This window comes from Pimephales promelas, chromosome 21, assembly GCF_988280905.1.
Source record: "Pimephales promelas chromosome 21, fPimPro1.hap1.1, whole genome shotgun sequence".
NCBI lineage: Eukaryota > Metazoa > Chordata > Actinopteri > Cypriniformes > Leuciscidae > Pimephales > Pimephales promelas.
In genome coordinates, this window is record NC_142789.1 from 20,878,344 (window position 1) to 20,902,358 (window position 24,015).

Here is a 24,015-nt window from a genome sequence, read left to right on the forward strand (position 1 = left end):
TTCTTTCACAATAAAATAACCCCGGATGTTAATATTATTTTATTATAAATTATTATAAATTTGATTATATCAATTCTTTAAAAATATTAATTATTAAACAGTTATTTCATATCAATAAAGTAAAAGACTAGATGATATTAAATAAGTAATAAATATTTTAGATAAAATAGGCTATCTGGTGGTTTTGGTCATTCATAAAAGCGAACAGCTTTTGAGAGAATGCGTAACAGGTTTATTTTTGTTTTATTTCAGTTCAATTGTTTTTATATGGTGTTCTAACATATTGACCAGTTTGACCATTATTAACATCCCAGACTGATGTGCTTTGTGGGGTCCGTCGGTCAACTGCGCATGCGTACTATCGAACAGTCAACGCTAGACTTGACACTAAACCCTCCTGTTTCCTTATGCGCGGTCGCCAAACATAACACTGCTGCACTTTACTTCACCGCTGTGCGAACTTTTCAAACAGCTTGACATTTTTCTAGCTACGTCCTCACCAACAATATCATCATTTTTAATGAGCTTACTGTGAAATTTTCTTTTAGAATTTGCATTTCCCTATTTTTCCTCCAAAATGCCTGAGTTCATATCAGTGGATGAGTTTATCGAGGAGACTTTGGAGGACTACAGCTCTCCCACCACCTCTTCCTTCTACACCAAAATGACAAGTTGCCGAAATTCCGCCAACCTTATTGAGGAGGTATGAGATTGTGCCTTTGTGTGCTGCCGTCTTTTGTAATAGCTTCTTATTTTGTCTTTGACAGTTGTAGCAGCATGATGAATGAAATTCATGTGTTCTGTACTGTCCAATATCAGAAGCAGGTCTCAATGTGTTTTTTTATGAAGGTAATATGTTTTTTATCCTGTTTTATACTGCCGTTTTGCATTGCAGAAATGCTTAAGCCAATGAACGTGTTGTCTTTCATATTTTCCCCCTACGAACACTGCTTCAAACATTACTACAGCAGATACTGATGCTCTTTGTCTTGTTGAGTCGATTGGGCTGACCCTAGCCTATTTCCAAAACCTCAAACCATGTGATTTCAAGCTAAATAGTCAGTTAAAGCGTGAAACTTATTGTACTCATCTAATCAGGTTGCTTTCAAATTTGTTCAAATGAATTAATATTATGTACGCTCCTTTTTCTGTGGTTTCTGTATCATGGTGCAACTGAAAGAGGAAGGATCTCACATTTCATTACGCGTTAACGTCCACATTTCCTCTTCGTTATTGTAATTTAAATGGCACCTAAGTTTTGCATTCTTTCCTTTTTTTGTAATAATATAGCCTATTTTACTCTTTACTTCGTATTTTGCCGCTATCTCGCGTTTCTTCTCTCATATGCTCGTGCGTCAATACGCGTCTGCTGTTGTCTATTATCACGAGCACGTGCCTTTCATCCACTGTTTATTGAGCTGCATAAACAAAAGCCGGCTTAGGATTCATGAATCTTCTGGAGCTAAGGAACCAGCATGAATATGACCGTCATGTTTCTGGATTCGCATCCATTGTTTTTATTGTTGAACAATGCTCCACCAATCATTGCCTTCTGATTTTTGGGTTAGGAGTGGGAGGATTGGTTGATAGAGATGTTGCTCCAGGACCAACAAAGGATGTTGATCCAGGATCTTGTCCTGTTAGTGAATGTCATGTTGTGCATGTTACAGAAATCAAGGTTGAGATGCATTTTGGCTGCTGTTTGCCACTGTTACAAAAAGGTGCATTTACTTACAATAAAATACAGCAGAGGTGTTGTTTTGTCATTAAAAATCTATTATATAACTTGATTAATTCTGATTAATTGCATCTAAACAAAAAAGCTTGTGATTACATGTTTCTATATATAGTATATATATATATATATATACATACACACACACACACACACACACATACCTGTATATATATTTTGAACCCCAGTTGTGCCTATTTGAATCATACAGTGGGGTCAGGGTGGCAACAATTGAATGATGACTGCTTTAATAAGAGTGACATAGTGGAATGTGCAGTAACCATGGCGATGACCTGGTCTGTGCAATACACAGCCATACAAATTGAACAGTGCATCACATTACATGCTTGATTGTGACAGGGTAGGAACCTTATATAGTGAGCTTTGCACATGCACAGCCTCAGGGGGGTTCAGGACAAAAGGGTTATGAGAGAGACTGAGTGGTGGTCTTTCTTATGAACTTGTCAGCCTCCACTCCAAAACCCAGAAACCTCACGCCTCGTCTCAGACCAGGACACCTCAGTTTAATCTGCCTTATGCAGATTTACAGGCGCTGAAGCAAATCCTGCTGCTTGGACAAGCCCTTCAAAACAACTTAGAAGCACAAGAGGGCAAATATTGACATTGACATTGGACCCCATTGTATGGACAAGAAAATATCTGCACATTGTATCGGTTAAATATCCCTTTAAATAGTGCATGTTTTCAATCCCATTGATAATCTTTTGGTACAGTATTAGTCAGACCTGTGCATTTCATTTAAAGTTGAATATCACTTGCCTTTTTATGTTTGAACTCGTGAGAAGATTGATTAATCACCAACCAGATACTAGACAACACAGATGCTTTCCCTTAATCTGCACTGACCTCAAGAGAGATAATAGGAGTCCAATATAATAGAGTCTGTGTTTGGGTCATGTGACTTAATGACAAAGCAGGAACTGGAGAGATTTCCCTGGACATTTCTGATGATCATCCAATACACACCTCAGCTAAATATGTTGCTCCTGTTTTGCCATTGTACTGTATGTTGCTGAAAGTTAATTAAAATTTGGGATTAGCAAATGCACCGGAGAAGAATATAAAGAATAATAATTGGAGTGCTTGGATAATCTGCAACACCAGCAGGAGCAGCCGAGGCTGTCGTGTCTGTAAAAAGTAAAGCAGGTTTACCTATTCTTTCAGAGTGGAGACACCTGATATAACTATTATCCTCATTCCTGAAATATTTGTTAAGAATGAACAAAGGTACACTCATTTGTGTTTTCCTCATTAAAGGGGTCATAAACTGGCTTTTTAATTTTTTTATATTGTTGTCTGAGGTCAACTTATGATGTTCGCTTGGTTTTTTACATTAAAAAAACATAAAAATGAATAAGTAATTTTAGATAAGCTATTTTCTACCCTAGTTTTGAGCCCAGCTGAAAATCGCTTGGTTTTTATGGGCGTCTCGCACTGAAGACTTAGAAGTAAACGCCCACTGCTGTGAGTGGATAACAGTTTTGCATATTATAATGAGTTTCACTCTCGACCCAGTTTGTCATCACGAGGTAGGCAGGCCTATGTTATTTAGCTATGCGTGTAATGTGCGAATAAGTGGGCGGGGCTAAACCAGCCGTGTTGAAGTAGGTGTTGATCTTCTTCTGTGGGGGTGGTGTTTTATCCTCTTTTATCCTCATAGTTCGCCACTTTGAAAAACAAGTCGTTTGCTGAGCCTGGTGTCAATAAAAGCTTTTATTGGACTAACAAGGACGTTTTCAGTTCTGAAACTTACAGGATATTCTTATAATATGATGACCTCTTAGATGTCAAAAGCTCAAGGAAAATTTGATTTCTCAGTTCATCACCCCTTTAAAACGTTTTACGCATAGGCCTAAAGAAATTAGTAGAATATTTAAAATGAATTGAAATTAATTATACTAATCTTTTAGAAAAATAATACTACTGAGAGCACCTTTAAAATAAAATGAAATTAATTCAATAGGTAAAAGTTGTTACCCCGTGGCATGTTTCCTCAGGGACCCAGTTAAATGCACTATTGTGAATTACTGTAGCACTTAGTGCTATGAAAGTCAGTTCGATGCACTTACCTAGGAATTTCAGAAACATTGATCCATTTTTCTTTTGCGGACTTAAAGGGGCAATTCATCCAAAAATGAACAGTCATCATTTACTCAACCAAATCGTTATCATTGTGAAAAGTGTCTCGGTGGGCTTTTGTTTCATACAGTGGTAGTCAGTGCAGTGGTAACCAATACTTCTCAAAATATCTTGTTTTGAGATTTTGAACATAATAGCTTTATTTCAGAATGTCATAAAGCCCCTTGGCAACACCTTGTACTTGCAAAGGAAGTGGTATCAGCATGTTATTTTATATCACAACACATCTGCTGACTTCATGATAAACCTGCTCTGGATTCCTCATGTTGCTGAGCTTCATCTGAGTGATGCTATTTCTGAACATGTATGTGTGTGTGTTTACCTCAAAGTATTATCTTTAGTCTTTAGAGCACTGTGGGTAAACAAGCCCAACATGAATAGCTTGCTTCACCACTTTTTGAGACACAATGGTCCAAAAAAGCGGTCACTGTAGATCTGGACTACATTTTGTTTTGTATAAGGGATGCTAGTGGAAAAATGACCAAGTCATTTCTAGTTACTTTTTAGCTTATCTTACTCATAATTGACATTTAATGATTGTGAGGAAGTGAACTCTACCATGGTTATGAGGTATTATTGTGGTGTTGATTTAGTTTCAATCCTGGCCGCATTGGTAAAGTAGCTAAAATCCACCAGTGGTGAAGAAAGTGAACTGTGTGTCCGTGTGGGCTGTGCTTCAAAGCACAAAAGAGGGAGATAAACATAAACATCTGGTCATGCTCCTCAATTATAAAATGCCTCAGACCTCAAAACATTGTTACTGCATGTCTTATGGTGGATTCGTGACATGGAGCATGGTGCTCTTCTGTGTCAGTACAAGAAGCATTGTGTTCTGATTGACATTTGAGGTTCTTTAAATTGGACTTAAATCAACATTTGAGTTCTTGAATTATTTTAGGAAATAGACTTTTTTTGTCTCCCATGGGAATAGAAACAAGCTTGGGAAAATTAACTTAAATATATGACATATTATATTATAAATATTGATACAGTATTATCCACTATTGAGATATTATTTCATATGTGGGTGAAAACCGCAGCCGAATCAACAAATAATTGAATTCTATCTTTTATATTTCTCTGTTATATTTCAGTAAATAAAATTTAAAAAAGTTGTTTTTTTTTTAAATATGAATATTTTTCACTTTCACTAATATGGAATTCTAAATGTTTAAATGTAATCGTTCTAAATTTTATATTTATCCATCCATTCATTAAAATGATTGCCCACTGAATCGCATTCTGAATATTATATGCCATATGGATCCAATCAGGTTATCCCAATTATATGATATTATATCATATTGGTGTAAAAAGCATTCACACCAAAGTTTAAACAGAGTTTCTGAAGTTTAAGGAAATACACTATGTAAAAGAGTTCAATGCTTCCCTCCCAAGTACAATGGTATAGGCATAATCAGATGGCGGTTTTTTTTGTGTACAAATTTAAATGCAAACTGAACAACAACTACAACATTTTTGGTCACAACCTTCGCAAGCCAGTCTTTAAACTGTCCCTGTTTACCATGAGTATGTATGGCTGTATATCACTGGTTCTACCTTGTTCTGTCCTTTCTATGTGTGCTGTGGGGGAATTTCACAAGCACTAAATGCACACAAAAGCCAATCCAAAAAGTCAGGCACCATTGCTGTAATATAGAACAAAAGATCTGTGAGGTTAGTCATGCTGAGAACAGAATTCACACTCTGCCTAGTCAGGGGAATGCCGTTCCAGGTAAAATACCACACGGTTGAATTGTTATTGGCCCAGTGTACACATAACAGAGCTATCTGGAAGTGCTAAAAATAAAAAAGCCAAATGTCCTTTATGCAAAACTTGCTGCTCTGCTTCTGAATGTGTTCGGTTCCTGGTTGTTTAATTTAAAGGGATAGTTTGCCAAAAAAGATGTATTTTGTCAGTGTGTATTCACCCTCGTTCCAAAGCTGTATGGCTTTCTTCAAGGGAACATGAAAGGAAGTGGATGGTGACTGCACTCTAAAAAATGCTGGGTTGTTTTAACCCAATTTTGGGTAAAATATGGACAAACCCAGCCATTGGGTTAAAAATGTAATTTAAAAATGTAACCCAATGGCTGGGTTTGTCCATATTTTACCCAAAATTGGGTTAAAACAACCCAGCATTTTTTCGAGTGTGAATAGCGCATTTCAAAGACTAAAATAACAACATAAAGCATCATAAAAATAATCCATACGACTTTTACACTGTATTCTGAAGCCATAGTGTTGTGTGAGAATCAAACTAAATTTATGTTGGCCTCTGTGGTCAGCATTCACTCGGAAAAGAGACTCTAAAAATTGCTGGGTTGTTTTAACCCAACTTTGCGTCAAAACCCAGCCACTGGGTTAAATGTTTTAATTACATTTTTAAACCAACGTTTGGGTTTGTCCATATTTGACCCAAAGTTGGGTTAAAACAACCCAGCATTTTTAGATTGAAATTCTACAACCAATTTCTCCTTTTGTGTCATACAGAAGAAAAAAGATCATAAAAGTTTGAGAGTGAGTAAATAGTGTCATTGTCATTGTCATTTTGGGATCAGCTATCCCTTTAAGTGTTGGTTGGATGAGAGTTGACTCTTGCTCAGTGTCAGATGATTTCACATCACGCCCAACTTGTTTCTCAAATAAGGAGTTCATTACAGGCTCTCTGAACTAATAACAGTGAATTACATTTCCCACTTCACACTATCATGTGTAACACCAATGAATATTAATGGTGTAGCTATAATCCTTTATGCTGGCATTTGACTGGCCGGATTCCTTAGAGAATAAAAACAGCAAGATAAGACACGAGTGATAGAGACAGAGGTCCCTGGCTTTGAAACAGGAAGAAGTCTCCATAGAAACTGGGATTTTTTTTTTTTTTTTTTTTTTTGAAGGAAGTTGATTACATCAAGGCTAAGGAGAACAAATAATCTAGTTAAACTCTGTTTTCTGTGTAGTTACATTACTGAGTTTTAATCAAGTTATGAAATTCCTCTTGTGCACTTTACATGCAGTAAAATTAACATGATATGAATGTTATGAATGCAGTACATTTTTGGAATTGACTTCCATATTTAAAACAAACTCAATCTGGCCGTGCTCAAGTTAAAAGTTCAACAAAGACATGTTTCTTTTTTCACTTCCACTATATGTCTCATCTTTTTTAAATCAGCATGACACAGTTTCAATAGTCTTTTCTTTTCTACTGTGATGTGTTCATCCATATTGTGAAACGCCTTCTTGCACAACAAAAAATGTAGGGTGGGACTTGATTTTGTTCATCTGGAATTAAATGGATGGTTGTGGTCTGCTATTGCTGTGATCTCATGTGAGTGACAGGTTGTCCCGCCTAGTAAACCGACAAAAGTCATCAGTGAAGAGAAAATGTGTCTACAATAAAACTTTTGATTTCATGATGGCTTTTACAACAAAAAAACATTCCTAATGAATGTCCCTTATCCCCTTTATTGTTTTATTGATGTTTCTGGGTGAGTTTGTTGAGTATGGAGGTAGTTTGTGATTCTTAGTCATTTAGTAATTTAGTATGGTGCCCAGTTTTTCTCTGTAACTATATACTTTCGCCACAGTGTATGATAATTAGTGTTTTAAAATCTGTTCAGGTTGAAAGGTTAAGTGTATCCCTGCCTTAATATTGACTCTTCCAATCTGGGGGAGAGTAAAATCTGGGTAAAAGTCCTCCTGAAGTATGTTCCAGCCTTTAGAGAGTTGGAGTTCATGCACAATACAGTTCTTCCACATTAAATTATGGGTATATGATGTGGTTGTATTAGTAAAAAAAAACTGTTTTGAGTTGATTCACATTTTGCAGTGGTTTCTAAATGTACTGTTGTAGACAATAGACTTCTCAGCTTTAATCATTAGTGGTGGCACGTACAGAACATGGCTGCTGATTTGAACTGAACTGGAGCAAACAAAAGAATCTGCTTTGTCAAAAGCTCTTTGGGGACCCCCTCAAGTCTTAAACCCAAACCTTTTTTATTCAATACGACTATGGAGACTCTATCTTTGTGAAAATGTAATTACGCTAAATCAACTGCTATTGAAAAGATGGGAGCTGTTCAGGGCTGATGGATATGAGCTAGGGAAGTGTTACAACCCTCTTCAGGGCGTCATTCACCCTGAGGAAGTGTTTATCCTGAGTGATGGGAGGGATAAGTGGGGCAGGATATGTTGTTTCCCATTAAATCTGTGTAGAAAGTAGACTTTTTAGACTAGACTGTAAGACTGCAGGCATATTATATGGAATGAAATCTGGAATCTTGTTTATAAGGCCCCATAAGGAATCACATGTTTTCTTATTGTACATCATTAGCCATACACTGTTAAAAATACATTTTAAAACGTGCCAAATTGTTGACGATCTCACCCCAGCACACAACAGTCACACTATTTTGAACCACACACAGCAATGTGTCATGCTCTCAGATGGCAAGCGACTATGAAGCTGTTGATTCATTTTTACATGTTTGCTCTTGCTTATTTAGTGACACAACAATCAGACTCCATGCTCCATTTGCTGCCTTATTGTAACCAGATTGTTACTTGATTTAGTACCGGTAGATTAGATTTTAGTTTAGAAAAGTGGCATGGTCTAGCTAGCAGGTGTAATTCCAGCTGTCCAGTTTCAGAAGGCAAAGTCTCTCAGCCTTTCATTATTTCATAATCATTTCATGATTGCATGTAATTGCTGTTTTTGAAACGGTAAATGTGTTTCTGTAAGAGGACATTTCAAGTTGTGTTTGTGCTAAACAATACGTGTGTGCCTTTATGTGCTTCTTTGTGTGAATTTCAACAAAATTTTAAACAAACTGAAGTGATGTTATATGAATAGTCTGGAATTACAATACATTTACATTTATGCATTTGGTAGGTGCTTTTATCCAAACTGACTTGTGCATTTAAGATACAATACCGGTCTAAAGTTTGGGGTCTGTTTAATAGATCTTTTAATGTTTTTGAAAGGAGTCTCTTATGCTCACAAAGGTTGCATTTGTTTGATCAAAAATATTCTAATATTTTGATACGTAACTTTTTTGATATATATGAAATTTTGATATATATTTTAAAATGTAATTTATTCCTGTTCTGGCAAACTACACTTATACACTAATCCAGTGTAAAAAAACAACAACTGGTATCTGCTGAATGGGAATTCCCAACTCAGTATTGATGGGACCCTTCTTTTCTCTTTCCAAGGCCTTGGACTCTGACCGCACAATCTTGCAGAAAATGAAGAAAGCAGCCAAAGCAAAGCATTTCTCTGGTCAAGGTAACATAAAATATTAAAATAAAATATCTGTTGGGTTTAATTGATTTTAAATGTGTGAGAAAGTACCTGAAAGGGTATCATTTCTCGTTTAGTCAGGGGATTTGGTTAGTTGCTTGCATCGTTTTGTCACAAATGCAAGTATTCACTATGCCATATTTGATTTATTTCATGCACATCAGACTGTAGGCTGCATGCATTCATTTTTGTTTATTTGATAGTTCATTAGAGAGACCGAAAGGCATTTCCTCTTACATATGAATATGAATGAAGTGGACGGAAAATGCCCCTATGAGACCCAAACCCATCAACACCTCTGTCTGTTTTTTGTGTGTGTGTGTGTGTGTGTGTGTGTTATATGCTTTTAGTCAAATGTTTTCTTGGTTATATTTTCCTGGTTTGTGCTGAAGTTGTGCTGCTATTCTTTCTCCAGACCACATATCACATTTGGAGTTATACATCAATTCCATGGAGAAGTTGGCTGTGAATTTCCGCAACAATGGAGAACAGGAAGTGGCCTCTGCATTTAATAAGTTTGCAGAATTCTCCAAAGAACTGCTGATGCCAATGAAGAACTTGGTGAGACACTTGGAGCGTTTTCTCTGTTAGTTTTCTGAATAATCCCAAAGAGCGTTTTTTATATTAGTCACAGTTTGGTCTTACAAGATATGTCTTATCTGCAAACAGCTTAGCTTCCCTCCAAAGGTTTTCTCACCTCCCTGTCCACAGTTCCTTATCCTTTCCAGACGTGTTCCTATTAAATTGATTTTAGTAAAACATGTTTTAATGCGTTTGTTTGCTAATAAGCAAGCATACGCTGACATAGACTGGCAATAAAAGGGTTTTGCAAGCTCACAATTTACGTTTTAATATTTCTGTTTTATCAGTTGAAGAGCATGTTGCACAACATTAACTTCTTCCTGGACTCGCTGGTAAAAGGGGATCTGAAAGAGGTCAAAGGTGTAAGTTGAGCTCTTCAATATAATACTGTCTTGTGATTGCTTTGTAAATGTATTGTGATTTTAGTATTTTATCTTGCTTTATAGGCAAATATTCAAATTGTTAGGCTGATAATATAATTGCCATGCAAAAAGGTTAAAAAAACAAAACAATAAAAGTTATAAAAATGTTATTAAATGTAAAAATGTTGTACATACTATAAATTCAGAATAAAGGTGAAGTATTTAATTAAAGTAAGTTATGTATAAACTTCATAGGTTTAAAAAAAATAAAATTTTGGTAAATGTCTTTTACAAATTTTATGAATTTTAGCATAATATTTGAATAAATATTACCTTTGCCAGGACATGTTGTAAACCATTATAGATAATGATTACCATTTTCTTATGGTACCCAAAAAAGAGGAAATGATAATTACCAAGTCCAAAAAATATGGTACCATGTAACTTAATTTTGTTGCTCTGTTAATGTTCCAGTATATGATGCATATGAGATACACTGGATATTATATCCCAGAAGGCAACAAGACGTGTTCTCTTCCTCTACAAGCAGAAATCCATTACATAGATCATTAGCATAAGCACAGTGTTTAATGTGAGCAGATGGTAACAAGTCAGATGATGACTTCTCTTAATTCTGTTTCGATTCTCGTCTTTACTGAAAGATGATGTAAGTCTGACTTTCTAACTCCTTGTTTTTATCTCGTCAGGACCTGAAAAAGCCCTTTGAGAAAGCATGGAGAGATTATGAAAATAAATTGTGAGTGCTTCTAACACTGTTTTTAAATGAGGCTAATTCCAGCCATTTGTGCCTGTGTTATAAATCAGATATTGTAAATCAAACTAAGGAAGACAAAAAGAAAACATTTTATCTCTGGTCTCTGTCATGACAGTCTCTCTCTCTCTCTCTCTGTGGTGTTTGTTTCAAACAACAACCAATTTTAGAAACTGTGTAGGATATATTTTCTGTTACATACCCACTGCAGGATCACAGTCACTTTCACTTGTTCTCCTTTTCACATATTACTTCACACTTTTATTACAAGACATGGTTGTTTAAACCAGTATTTCACAACATGTTCCTTCATGGACACCAAATCAGAAATGTAGTCCTTTTTGCACATATTATATGTCATGTAGCAATAACATTAATACTATAAAATGCACTTATTTGTTTGTAAAACCGTAAGGAAACTACATTCACATATGTGTGTCATCTATACACATGTATACAAAAGAGATGAATCTCTATTAGTATGCAAAAATAAAATACTTTAAAGTTAAAAACTGAAAGTTATAGGTTTAACATAGCAATACCGAAAACCCATGACCTTCTAATCTAACTTCCTGATCCTTAATTGTTACAAGAACTCCTTTCAGCACTTCCTGTATCGTTATTTTGCTCCTTCTAATCTCTGTTCTTCATTTAATTGTAATTTTCGTAAGTGTCTCGCTTCACTTCTCTTACAATACTTTTGTATTGGTTTCTAATTTACTGTAACCATAAATCAGACACATACCATCAGTTTTCTGTTAGTACTACAAAATACAAAAGTCATGACCACACTGTCATATGCGTTCTGTCCCCTTCAGCACTAAGATCGAGAAAGAGAAGAGGGAACTGGCGAAGCAGTATGGTATGGTGCGCACAGAGGTGAGCGGAGGAGAGATTGCAGAAGAGATGGAGAAAGAGCGCAGGATGTTCCAGCTACAGATGTGTGAAGTAAGATCGTGTTTGTGTAAGCTGCTGTAGAGGAACATGTTGTTAGATTAATGATGAGATCAGCTCATCTGTGTTGTTGTCGGTAAATTTGAACGGCAAAGACATTTCCTAGGTTACTATAATTTTACCCAGGGGTTTTCAAACTTTTTGATGGCCACCAAGGGCGAATTATGATCGCAGTTATACTGTCATATTATAAAGTGGGACATTGTTCTCAAAAATAACTAGTAAAGAAGCACTAAACTCTCCATTATGAATTCAAATTGTTGACTTTTTTTCCATATAATACCCAGATGAAAGTCTCTAGTAGATATCAACCTTTTTTACTTCAATGCGCTTTCAATCACAATTTCAACCTGATAAAGCATTTTAGCATCTGCCACGCTATTTGTCTGTTATGAGAACACAAAGACGAGAATTACAAAATTCTCTTGCTTTGCAAAAGTCTTGTAATTGTTCATCTTTATGAGGAAACACACAAAAGAAAAGGGATAGTTCACCCAAAAATGAAAATTCTGTCAGTATTTACTCACCCTCATGTTGTTCCAACCCCGTGAGACTTTTGTTCATCTTCGGAACACGAATTAAGATATTTTTGATGAAATCTGAGAGCTGGATCACTCCTCCATACTAGTTCATTGGCTTCTTGAGGGATTGAAACTTGCCGGCCTCGAAAAGTTATTAAAGACATCGTTAAAATAGTCCAAGTGACCACAGTGGCTCAATCTTAACTTTATCAAGTGACGAGAACACTTTTTTTGCGCAAAAACAAACTATTCATTTCCTTCTCTTTGGCCCTCTAGTCAGTTAAACGTCACACGCAAGCTCACTATTGGCCGACGCTGGTCATGTGTGTGATGCTTGTGACGTACAACAACAGATCATACGCTGTTAAATTCGAGGCCCAGAGAGACGGAAATGAATAGTTGAAATAAAGTCGTTATTTTTTTTTTTTTTGCGCACAAAAAGTTTTCTCGTCGTTTTAAACTTAAGATTGAGCCACCGAAGTCACTTGGACTATTTTAACAATGTCTTTAACTTTTCGAGGCCGGCAAGTTTGGAGGAGTGATCCAGCTCTCAGATTTCATCAAAAATGTCTTAATTCGTGTTCCGAAGATGAACGAAGGTCTTACGGGGTTGGAACAACATGAGGGTGAGTAAATACTAACAGAATTTTCATTTTTGGGTGAACTAACCCTTTAACCACATAATACTGAGACGACACGGAACAATGAACAAAGGAAACTAAGGGTATAAATGCACAGAAGTCATAGAAACTAAACAGAAACTCAAACAAACAGAAGCCAGAAAAAGAAGCACATGGGACAGAATGAAAATGAAACAAAAACAGAACAAGACAGTTACTCAAATATCTTGATTTTCTTATTTAAAATAATTTTAAGTCATCTTGAGGCCCCCGAGCTCTAAACAGTCTCTGACTGTATGTATATCTACTAAAATTTTGTGGTTGCTCAACCATTTTTTAATGGTTATGAAAAACATGTCTAATTCTCAACAAGGCTGCATTTATTTGCAAAAATAAATAAATAAATAAAGTCAAATAGTACTGTTGTGAAATATTATTGCCATCTAAAATAACTTTTTTCTTTTTTTCTATTCTCATCTGTTTTCCTCTTAAACAGTACCTCATCAAAGTAAATGAAATTAAGACCAAGAAAGGAGTAGACCTGCTACAGAACCTGATCAAACACTACCACTCTCAGTGCAAGTAAGTCAGTGATAAAACTCTGATTTTTAAGGTTTTGGGAATTTATTATGCATTTCTATAGATATATAACAATCCTTTAGATGAAAAGTCCTCGTAAAGCAATATAATCAGTCCCCCACAACAGAGTCATCCAATGAAAGGAACCAGACCATGGCAAAATGAACAAAGTCATCCGTGTTAGGAGAAATCTCTGGGCCAGGCAGTGCACCTGTGCCTGCTTGGCACCAACACCATCATCAGTGTTCAATGCATGCTTTATAGTCACATCCCTCCATGCTCGAGTCTGTCACGCTGTTTTAAGTGTGACTGGAATTTTAGAGGATGAGAAACCATTGAAAGAAGAGCGAGAGGGGAAGAGAGATGCAGCCTTGACAATTGATGCAATTTTGTTATGGGATCTGTGATTAAAATTGCTTTCCCCTGTCAGTTTCTTTCAGGAGTGTCTGGCTACAACAGAAAAGCTGAAGCAGTACATTGAGGTCTTCACGGGTCAGCTGAGCGCTGTGAGTGATTCCGCCCATGCTTGCCTCTTGCACACAAATGTTCTTAATGTATAGGGCAGATGACATGCTGTGGCTCAAATCCCACCTTACAATGGCAATAAGCCACAAACACACTTACAAAAGTGGAGGAAATCAGGGTGAATGGCACTTTAAAGAGTTTTTTTTCTCTTCTGTGCTTATACTCATGCTTTTGTGCTGCCTAAGGCTTCCTTTACAAACTATTCAAACCTCAAACAGATGGTGACGGGTTTAACCAAACTACTTTGTAATGCTGTTTGAAGGGGAAAGACATACTACTACCTCTAATGATAATAATATATTGGCATATAAATAATAATTGTTGTTGTTATAGTTGTTCTTTTTTATTATTATTGAATTATTACTAATTGTCATTATTACTGTATTTATTTATGATCCAAAAATAATAAATAAATACATATATCAGGGCAATTTATATACACAAGCCAATTAACTTGTATAAATTGTATATATAAAAGGATAAAACTTGTATACACTCTTAAAAATGCTGGGTTGTTTCAACCCAAATTCGGGTCAAATATGGACAAACCCAAATGTTGGGTTTAATTTAAAAAAAATACCATAGAAAGTGAAAGTTGAAGTTGGGTTAACATTTTAAATTACATTTTTAACCCAACATTTGGGTTTGTCCATATTTGACCCAAATTTGGGTTGAAACAACCCATTTTTTAGAGTGTATATAAATGGAAACAAGACTCAATTAGAAGCCAATGCAACTCACAATGAATGAGACCGCATGCAAAGCAAGAACAGGGAAAACCGAACTAAAACGCAATGAAAGCAAACATAACTCTTACAATTACTATTAGTAATTCTGAATATGAATATGATAAAAATTCATAATTTAAATTACATTATTATTATTAATTACCCACCACGTTTCATCCCTTAACATGATTAAGACTTTAATGGGAAATAGTAAAGAATTGTCCAAATATTTGGCAGCTCTGCTTTTTAGTTAAGCATCATTATATTAAACTGACCTTTCAATTAAAACTATTTACCATTTAGGGAGTAATGGCTCACTTGTGGAAAGGTCAGAATGCATTGAAAGGCGTTGAAAACCAAACTGACGTGAAATAATTCAGACAGATTACTTGTACATCATCTGTCAAGCAATTTGATAGTTTGGCCCTGTATACTCAAAATCCATTCAGACAAACATGATCAGCCCTGAGTGCTAATCGGTATTCAGAGCACCACTTACTTTGCAGCAATGAAGCTCAGGATGAGCATGATATTGGCCCTGATCACTCAGTCCATGCTGTCTTACAGTTCCCTAGTGTATTAATATTTCTTCATATACCATCCCATAGACGAGGTCATTATTTTTAAATCGAAAAGTGCTGAGAATCCTTTGCATCCTTTGTTCGTTCTCAGCCAAATATATCTCAATCTCAGAGAGTAGATTGCTCATGCTGAGCTGTGAATGACTTTTGGGCAGTTGTTCTGCATCTTTATGATATCCCATCATCCCCCAAGCTAACAATATTCCTTCATCTCCTTGGTTGTATATAGTCAGCCCAGATCAATAGTCTATTGGCTAAAAATAGTCCATCATCTCAATATGTCTACAACCACACTGATATAACCGAGTGACTCACATTGAAGTGTTAGCAGTGTTGGTATGAAATGCATTATTAAGTAATTAATTTAATTTAATTTAATTACTTTTCCCTTGAAAAAGTAAAGTAATGGATTAATTTTTATTTTTCCTTCATTTAATTACTTCATAGTAATTAATTAGTTACTTCTGATGTAATTAAATTATAGACTATAAAATAGTGGATTTAACATCGAGATTTATGTTTTTAATGTAACCCTCTGCCTTTAATTTATTTGGTCAGTTCAAGAATAATTTATGCAATTTGATATTATTTATTTGAAAGAATGAAATTCTTGTATTATTCAACTGGTCGAGGTTGACATAGGAAGACTGTAGTAAAGTAATAGAGTAATTAGTACTGTAATATAATTACAGTACACTATTGAATATGTAACTACTTGAGTGACATACCCAATGCTAACTGTTAGTGGTGTTAGAGATTTAAACAAAAGATATTAAAACTTAAACTATCCTAATTGTAGATTAAGTTACTCTATCTGGATGCCAAACTGCTGTTTAAGTGGTTTAGCTGGTTAGCCTGCTGATATTGTTGCTTGACCTGGTAACAAGCATACACATGTTCTCTAAAACTATTGTATGTATATTATATATCGTAGGATTGTGAAATAAAGCTGAAATCCAAACTGAAATATTAGATGAAAGATGGAAACTAAGCAAAAATAAGAAAAATGTTGTCTCAGCAGCTCACATCCTAGATTTCACTGTAGACCTTGAAGAACCACAACAGTGTGGCTTTTGTTTGCTTGGATCACGGCTCATCAAGGTTACCAGCCTCCGCCGATCTACCTCATGCTGACACAATCAGGGAACAAATCAGCACTGTAAGCAGTTGCTAACAGTAAATCCCATTTGTGGTGGTAAAGCAGGCGGTTTCTTTCAGTTGCAGTGATGTTTTGAGTGACAGACGACTTATTGAAAGGGCAATTGTCTCACCTAAAACATAAAGTAATCATGCTTAGAAAAACACGACTGGACAAGGAGGATAGGATGTATTTAGAGGAATTTAAGTATGTATGTGTGTGTGTGTGTTTATACAGATCAAACATAAGCAGGATGAGGAAAAGAGACAGCTCTGTTCTCTCAGAGATCAGCTCAGACCTGCTCTACAGCCCGAATTCAAAGAGGTAAAGATTGACACTCAATTTACACTGCTCCGTTTGCACACACATTTTTCCCGCTTTAGCTCTATCACACATGTCTCATGCTTATTTTTACCTCTTACACTCCTTGTGGTTCAGTTTAGGATGTTCTAACAATTCCCTTGGATATGATCCCACATTGTTTAATTGAAAGCTTATATGTATGTATGGAGATACCGGGGCAGATTGGCACAATGGCTATTTCTCAGTAAGCTGATTTTCAAAGATAAACCTACACTGATATATATATATAATATATATATATATATATATATGGCACAGCCACTTTTCACATAGTATTTCTGCAGTGAGCAGTACATACACTGGTACATACACAGCAGTACATACACATACATGAGCAGTACATATACTGGCTCTGTTTTCAGTTTCGTATTGCTTAGGACTGCGGTATGTTTAATTCACCACTGAGTTCTGTTTTTCCTGTTTCAGAGGTCACCCACAACTATTGATTCACAAAAATCAATAGCATGTTATGTTGCAGTGCATGGCGGTATACATAATTTGTCAGGGTAATAAATAGATAGGGTCTTATGGAGTGATTTGTTAGTCTTACTCAGGTATTTAATGGGATAATGGTGGAGGAGGATCAATATATTTCTTACTGTCAATCATCTTCCACCACAATTTTTGAATTGCTTGGCATGACTGTGAAGAGCCGCTATTAACAAAATCATTTTTTTCTAAATGCTTCACTGAAAAAAACAGCAGTCCAGGAGAGTAAGTTGTGATGTTTTTATGTGATTTTATCAAACAGCCCTAATTATTCATAAACACATGCATGTGAACTGTCACCTCATGTTTCCCACTTTGGTTGAGAAAAATAGCATTTGCAATATAGTGTGACATTCTCATGAGGAAAAATGATTTGCTGTCAAACTTGCTGTAAAAATCATATCCAATTTTCATGTTTTTTTTTTCTGAAAGCTGTTCATATTTTGGATATATTCCAGGTTAAACACAAGTTAAGCTTTCAACAGTATTTTGTCGACTTCAACACTACAATCTTTGTACTCTTGCCCCATAAATGTCCATTGTAATTATATTATTGTTATAGTCATTTATACATTCTAAAAAAAAATAATTCAAAAAAATATACAGAATTTTGTATATTTGAATCTATTTCCTGTTGACAACATTTCATTATTTTCTGTGGACATACTTTAAAACGGAATATTCCTTTTTATTATGAAATTTGTACCCTCTGCATGCTATTGTGCATGTCCTGCATGTATTAACCCTTCTTCATAAGTGTGAGCCAGTACTTCCTCTCAGTGTTCAGCTTGAGTAGTTTAGACTTTACATTTAAGTTTCTTTCCTAATTTACTCCCCCGCATTTCAATGTAAACCTTGATGACTTTCTTTCTTCCATGGAAAGATATTCTCTCAGATTTTTCTCACTGCTCTTTTCCATAGAATGAAACTGTGACCTAGCAAACCTATCAGAAAAGTCATTTGTACTAATTTTATGGTGTTTTTGTGTCATTTTTGTAGTGGAAAGCCCCTGTTCGCGTTGACTTTCATGTATGAAAAAGAGAAGTGAGAACATTCTGCTAAACGTCTTCTAGTTTGTTCCCACAAAAATAAACACATAAAATAAACAATACAGGAACTATCCCTTTAAGCTGCTGTGTGCAAAAGCCCATGCATAGGCAATGGTAATCAAAAAAGCTTTTTGGTGCGCCACATACAAACAAACCATGACTTTCCAGTTTATGCTTCTGTTGTTCAGGATTCTCTAAGCAGACAGACCGTGTACAGCATGCATCAGCTTCAAGGCAACAAGCAATATGGCACAGAGAAATCAGGCTACCTCTACAAGAGAAGTGATGGGTAAATGAATTCATTTTGTAGCAAATGGCCATGACATTATTGAATTTCTGTTCCCGGATACTGCATTCTTCAAACATGATGTATAATCCTCACTTTCATTTAGATTTCCCTGATAAATGCTTTTGGAAGTGCTCTGTTAGCCCTTCATTTCAAATTATTCATGTATGGCAGGACACGCTGTCCCGGGAGTTACACACAGATCTGTCATTGCATTCACTGTATAGCTTTGTGTTGATTGAGGAGAATGTGATGTGGATGCTGTGCCGTAATCTCATTTCTCGGATAGGTTGAGGAAGATGTGGCAGAAGAGGAAATGTTCTGTGCAGAACTGCTATCTTACCATCGCTCATGGAACCGTGAGTACTCTCATCACTCTCTGTAAATACAGCAGCAAACATTTTTTTTCTGTGAAAATATGTGGATACATTCAAAATGTCACGTGTGGTTGCAAGGAGAAAGCAAAGAGCTGTAACGAGAACGGACAATGAAATGAAAGAATCACAGGCTTAAATACACTGACTAAACTAATCGCATAATCAATGACAGTTGTAAACACTAATAAAACCATGAGTAGCCAGTGAAACTAACTAAAACACATGAAACTGGGACACAGAACTGAAAGACAAGACAAAAATCCACCCAAAACACATAGTACAACCCCATTTCCAGAAAAGTTCGGGCATTTTTTAAATGCAATAAAATATTTAAGTGACAGAAGTACAAAGAAAAGATTTCCTTTTTTTTTTACTGACGAACATAATTGTAGATTGTAAATATAAACACATTTTGATGTACAAATATAGTTTATAGTTAATAGACTACCGTACACGATTGTCACTGTAATTATTGTAAGTGTTTAATTAATTAAGTGCTTTAAACCAACCTTTATTGGACATTACAGTGACAGAGTTTACAAACTATTAATTAACTATAAACTAATAGTTTGCAAATGATTTATAAGTGCTTTGTTACTATGAAGTGTTCAAGTGTTACCCAAATTTTCTCAGAGATGTAAGGCCTGTGCTTCTCATATTTAAAAAAAATCTTCAAAAAAAATCATATTAACCACATATTTTTGAATAATAGTGTATATTTATTTATAGATTTGACTTAGATATGTATTTATATAATGATACATATTTATACTATTATTTTATATTTTATATTTTCATAATGTTTAGTTGCATTCTCCATGGCCGAAACCAATGCCGTTATGCACACAATACAATTGAGATGTACACAAAATCGCACTAGACAGGCATTTAGTGATGTGCTATCCCTTCATTCCAGCCTAATAAATCACCAGCTAAACTGAACCTCCTCACCTGTCAAGTCAAACCAAGTCTGGAAGACAAGAAATGCTTTGACCTCATCTCACGTGAGTTAACCACACACTCTCTCAGCATTCCCCAACCAAGCGCTCGGCCCATCACACACTCTCCCATGTGATATATAACTGAGAAAAAAATATCAAAGGTAGATTTCAGGATCTTCACGCCAAGCTGAAGCGAACCAGCCTCAGGCTGTTTTTAGTGAAGTGAACTACATAATTGTATCTGCATGCGTCCATGCATTATTCTGGCCTCAGGTCTCTAGTGCATTATTACGTTATGTAACAATCATGAAATATTTTGCAATACAATACTAGTCCTTGAAACAAATGCAGGTTGTTCTGAAAACGGCACTATTTAAATTTACTATTTGCACTTGAGCGCAATTATTTGCTCTTTCCTCCCACTTGTATTTTAACAAAGGACCTCAAACCTGTTTAATCTCTCCTGATTGTTTGCTGATTACATGTTAGCTACTTCCAGCTGAGGATAAATTGTGAATTTACAAGGATTAATGAGTGTGTGTGTGTGTGTGTGTGTGTGTATTTTTTTTTAAAAAAAAGATAATCGGACTTACCATTTTCTGGCTGATGATGAGTCTGATTGTATGGCGTAAGTATTTATTTTGTTTATTCACACTTGAAGAACCTTTTAAATTATTTATGTACCTCAATGAGTAATTTTGACATGATTGCACATAAATCCAAACAATAAAAAGCTACGCAAACTATTATTCATTAATTTTTTTTTATATCTATGCACAAAATGTATCTTAAATGAATACAGAGATATTTTAAAATTATGTATTAGCGTGATTTCCCATTGATATAGGAAGTTTGAGCAGGACATATCAAAAGGCTTTTTATTTAAATCCGCAACAGGCTTTAGTTGACGTCACAGTTGTGAACGATTTTTTTTTATACTAGCTAATTGGTTGCAGGTGTTATTGAGGGGCATGACATTCTCATTCTTGAAAGCATCTGATTAGACATAAACCAGAATAAATGCAGAATAAAATAATATTTTTTGTAAAATAAAATGTTTCTTGAGCATCAAACCAGCATATTAGAATGGTCTCTGAGGGATCATGTTACGACTGGAGTAATGATGCTGAAAATGCAGGAATAAATATATTTATTCATGAAACAATTATAATAATATTTCAAAATATTCCTGTGAGCATAAGAAACTTCTTTCAAAAATATCAAAAAAAATCTCAAGCCCAAACTCTTGAATATTTGTGTATGTCTTCTAAAAGTGAATTTTGTCAATGTACACCATGCAGCATAAAGATGATCTGAAAGCTCACAGACATGAACTAAATTTCACAAAAATTTGACTCTGATTTCACGGGCTCTCTTTTAAGAGAAATGCCTTTTTTCTGCTAGACACTGATCTGCCCGAGTCTCAGTCTACTCATGTGACTGTCAGATGAGAATGTGTTTAGGCCGTCAGAAAGAGCTTGTATAATTTTCAGCACACACACCTCTTCCGATTTGACCTTTCCATCTTGACAGAGGAACAGAGCCTCCTTTCTTGGAGAGAAAGAGAAATATGTAACATTTCTTCCTCAGATGCTGGTGCATGTATGATGATTGAAGTGCTTCTGAAGTCAGATCACAACCCAGGCTTCCATCTTCAGATAAATGTCAGAGTTGAAGAGGAGCAAGAGAAAAGATTATTGATAGTCGGCATTATAGCACAGCTTTTCAGAAATGAATCCTAGAGAGTGTATTCACGACTAGACTAGAAGTCTGTGCACTGTTTACAAAATTCCCTTAACTTAACTGTAATCAAAGGCATTTTATCATTAATTGCAAATGAACTGACCTCTCACTATTCACTAGTCACTATTTGCGACTGGAAATTTGAAATTCTGAAGTGACTTGTCGCCCTCTAATGGTTGTATTTGTTATTGCACCTTCCTAAAAATATCAGGTGGATATCAGTGCTGACAAACAGCAAGCAGGAGGCTCTAAATGTGGCTCTGGATGAGAGGAGGACAAGTGGGGAGAACAGCGTGGAGGACCTGACGCGATCTATCACTGAGGATATTCGCCGCATTCCTGGAAACAACGTTTGCTGTGACTGCGGGGCCACAGGTGCAAAAATAAAGTCTTTACAGTAGCACAAATGTTTCTGGACATATGCTATGATATTTTCTGAACTGAAAATCATGGTACATGAATATGCTGATCATTTAGTGTCCAGTGGGACAACCATCTCACTGTCGTTACTCTCTTACACACTCTTTCTGGCCAGTTTGAGCTTCTCAAGTCTAGGAGGCGCTTCAAGTATTTGTGACAACAACAAATGAGTTATCTTAATGTATTTAAGTATAGGCCTATTTATCTATTTATGATGTTTTACATTGATTTTTTATTTTATTTCCTTTACTATGTTTGAAACGTTGTCTGTATGTTTATCTGTCTTGTATGTTTGGTGAGCCAAAGTAAAATCGGCACCTCGGTGGACAATAGAGATTTATTCTAATTCTAAAGAAATGGACGTGTAAGCCCCGCCCCCACTTCCGGTTCTGAAACGGCTGGTGCTGCGGTTCTGCTGTTGGATACTTTTGGATCCGTTCATGCTGTTTCTTTAAATGCCGGTCCATAAATCATGTTTAATTAAATTAAAACCCAGGGAGTGTATGAGAGAACAGCCTGCAGAATTTATAGACATGTTCCTATAAAAAGTGCTGAGTTCAGATTTTCTTTGGCTGCACCCTAGTGTAAATATCATTGAATATCACTGGAGCAGGTTCACACTGGGCCAGTGTTATTTTAGTGTTATTTAGATACTATTAAAATATATATTTTTTAATATTTGTAATAAGATTTATTTTCATATCATTTTTCATATTATCAGATTTTTTTTATGATTATTTAGATTTATATTTTGCTTTAATGTAGCATATTTGTATTTCAGTTTAAGGTTAAGAAAATGTAATTTAGAAATTTAGAAGCAGCTGATAATGTGTTTTCTTTACGCTCTCTGCTTTCAGATCCGACTTGGATCTCTATAAACCTGGGAATTCTGACGTGCATCGAGTGCTCAGGGATCCATCGGGAAATGGGTGTACATTATTCACGTATTCAGTCACTTTCTCTGGACAAACTAGGCACTTCAGAATTGCTGGTAAGAATTCACAGTGAACAAATGAGGAAAATCAGCTGGTTGTAGAGAGAGTTTGACAGAGTTGAGAGGATGACACCATTAGTGATTTCTCATGTTCTTAACAGCTACCCGCAGTTTTATGACTCTTTCTCTCTCTTTTGCTCATTAGTTGGCGAGAAACGTGGGGAATTCAGGTTTTAATGAAATTGTGGAAGCCAATCTTCCTAGTCCCTCTGTGAAGCCGTCAGCGGAGAGTGACATGTGAGTGATGAGCAGCTCTGTTACTGTAATTACTCTTCAAACGCCAGCCAAATGGTTTCGACACTTGGAGTCTCTGTGTCCCCATAGCACCCAATGTCTTTAGCATTTCCCATTACATGCGCACCACTCAATTCCCTCTCAATTTTCCCCCGCAAAAGAGCATCTTCATGGCTGGGCCGGGCGTAACCTTTCTGTACACAATTAACCTGTCTCCAGATAGTGCAGAGCTTTTTAAATTTATTTTAAATACCATTGATCATTCTTGAATGTAATTTGAAAGCTCAATAACATCCAAATTACTTTAACCTTCAAACTGAACGGATAGTTTTACCCTGCTTTCACGATCGATGGGAGGAAAGTATGGTTGTGTACACTATTCTAGAACCAGCTGGACTAAATGAACAGTGCTATTATTAGATTCTTGCACAGAGCCCTGAAATAACATACATATTTCCAGGAACTACTTTAGGGATGTTATATGTCACAGGAAATGCTTAGTCCACTCCAATGTTTACCGGTTCCAGATCCTAATTCTGCCACCCGACACA

At 35.8% G+C, this 24,015-nt stretch overlaps 1 protein-coding gene across 3 annotated transcripts in view; it reads left to right on the top strand.

The window, feature by feature from the left end:
* The first annotated feature begins 386 nt into the window (after positions 1 to 386).
* unm_sa1614 (un-named sa1614) overlaps positions 387 to 24,015 on the top strand; it is a 64,841-nt gene continuing 41,212 nt past the window's right edge. For all 3 annotated transcript variants that reach the window (XM_089125219.1, XM_039673927.2, XM_089125218.1), the window contains exons 1-16: positions 387 to 703; positions 9,119 to 9,191; positions 9,622 to 9,767; positions 10,076 to 10,150; positions 10,858 to 10,907; positions 11,741 to 11,870; positions 13,514 to 13,599; positions 14,027 to 14,102; positions 16,806 to 16,892; positions 18,658 to 18,758; positions 19,045 to 19,114; positions 20,049 to 20,136; positions 20,653 to 20,701; positions 22,028 to 22,191; positions 23,094 to 23,227; positions 23,376 to 23,467. In XM_089125219.1, the coding sequence (XP_088981345.1) occupies positions 578 to 703; positions 9,119 to 9,191; positions 9,622 to 9,767; positions 10,076 to 10,150; positions 10,858 to 10,907; positions 11,741 to 11,870; positions 13,514 to 13,599; positions 14,027 to 14,102; positions 16,806 to 16,892; positions 18,658 to 18,758; positions 19,045 to 19,114; positions 20,049 to 20,136; positions 20,653 to 20,701; positions 22,028 to 22,191; positions 23,094 to 23,227; positions 23,376 to 23,467 (1,547 nt within the window). In that variant the 5' untranslated portion in view covers positions 387 to 577. The remainder of the gene's footprint in view (positions 704 to 9,118; positions 9,192 to 9,621; positions 9,768 to 10,075; positions 10,151 to 10,857; positions 10,908 to 11,740; positions 11,871 to 13,513; positions 13,600 to 14,026; positions 14,103 to 16,805; positions 16,893 to 18,657; positions 18,759 to 19,044; positions 19,115 to 20,048; positions 20,137 to 20,652; positions 20,702 to 22,027; positions 22,192 to 23,093; positions 23,228 to 23,375; positions 23,468 to 24,015) is intronic.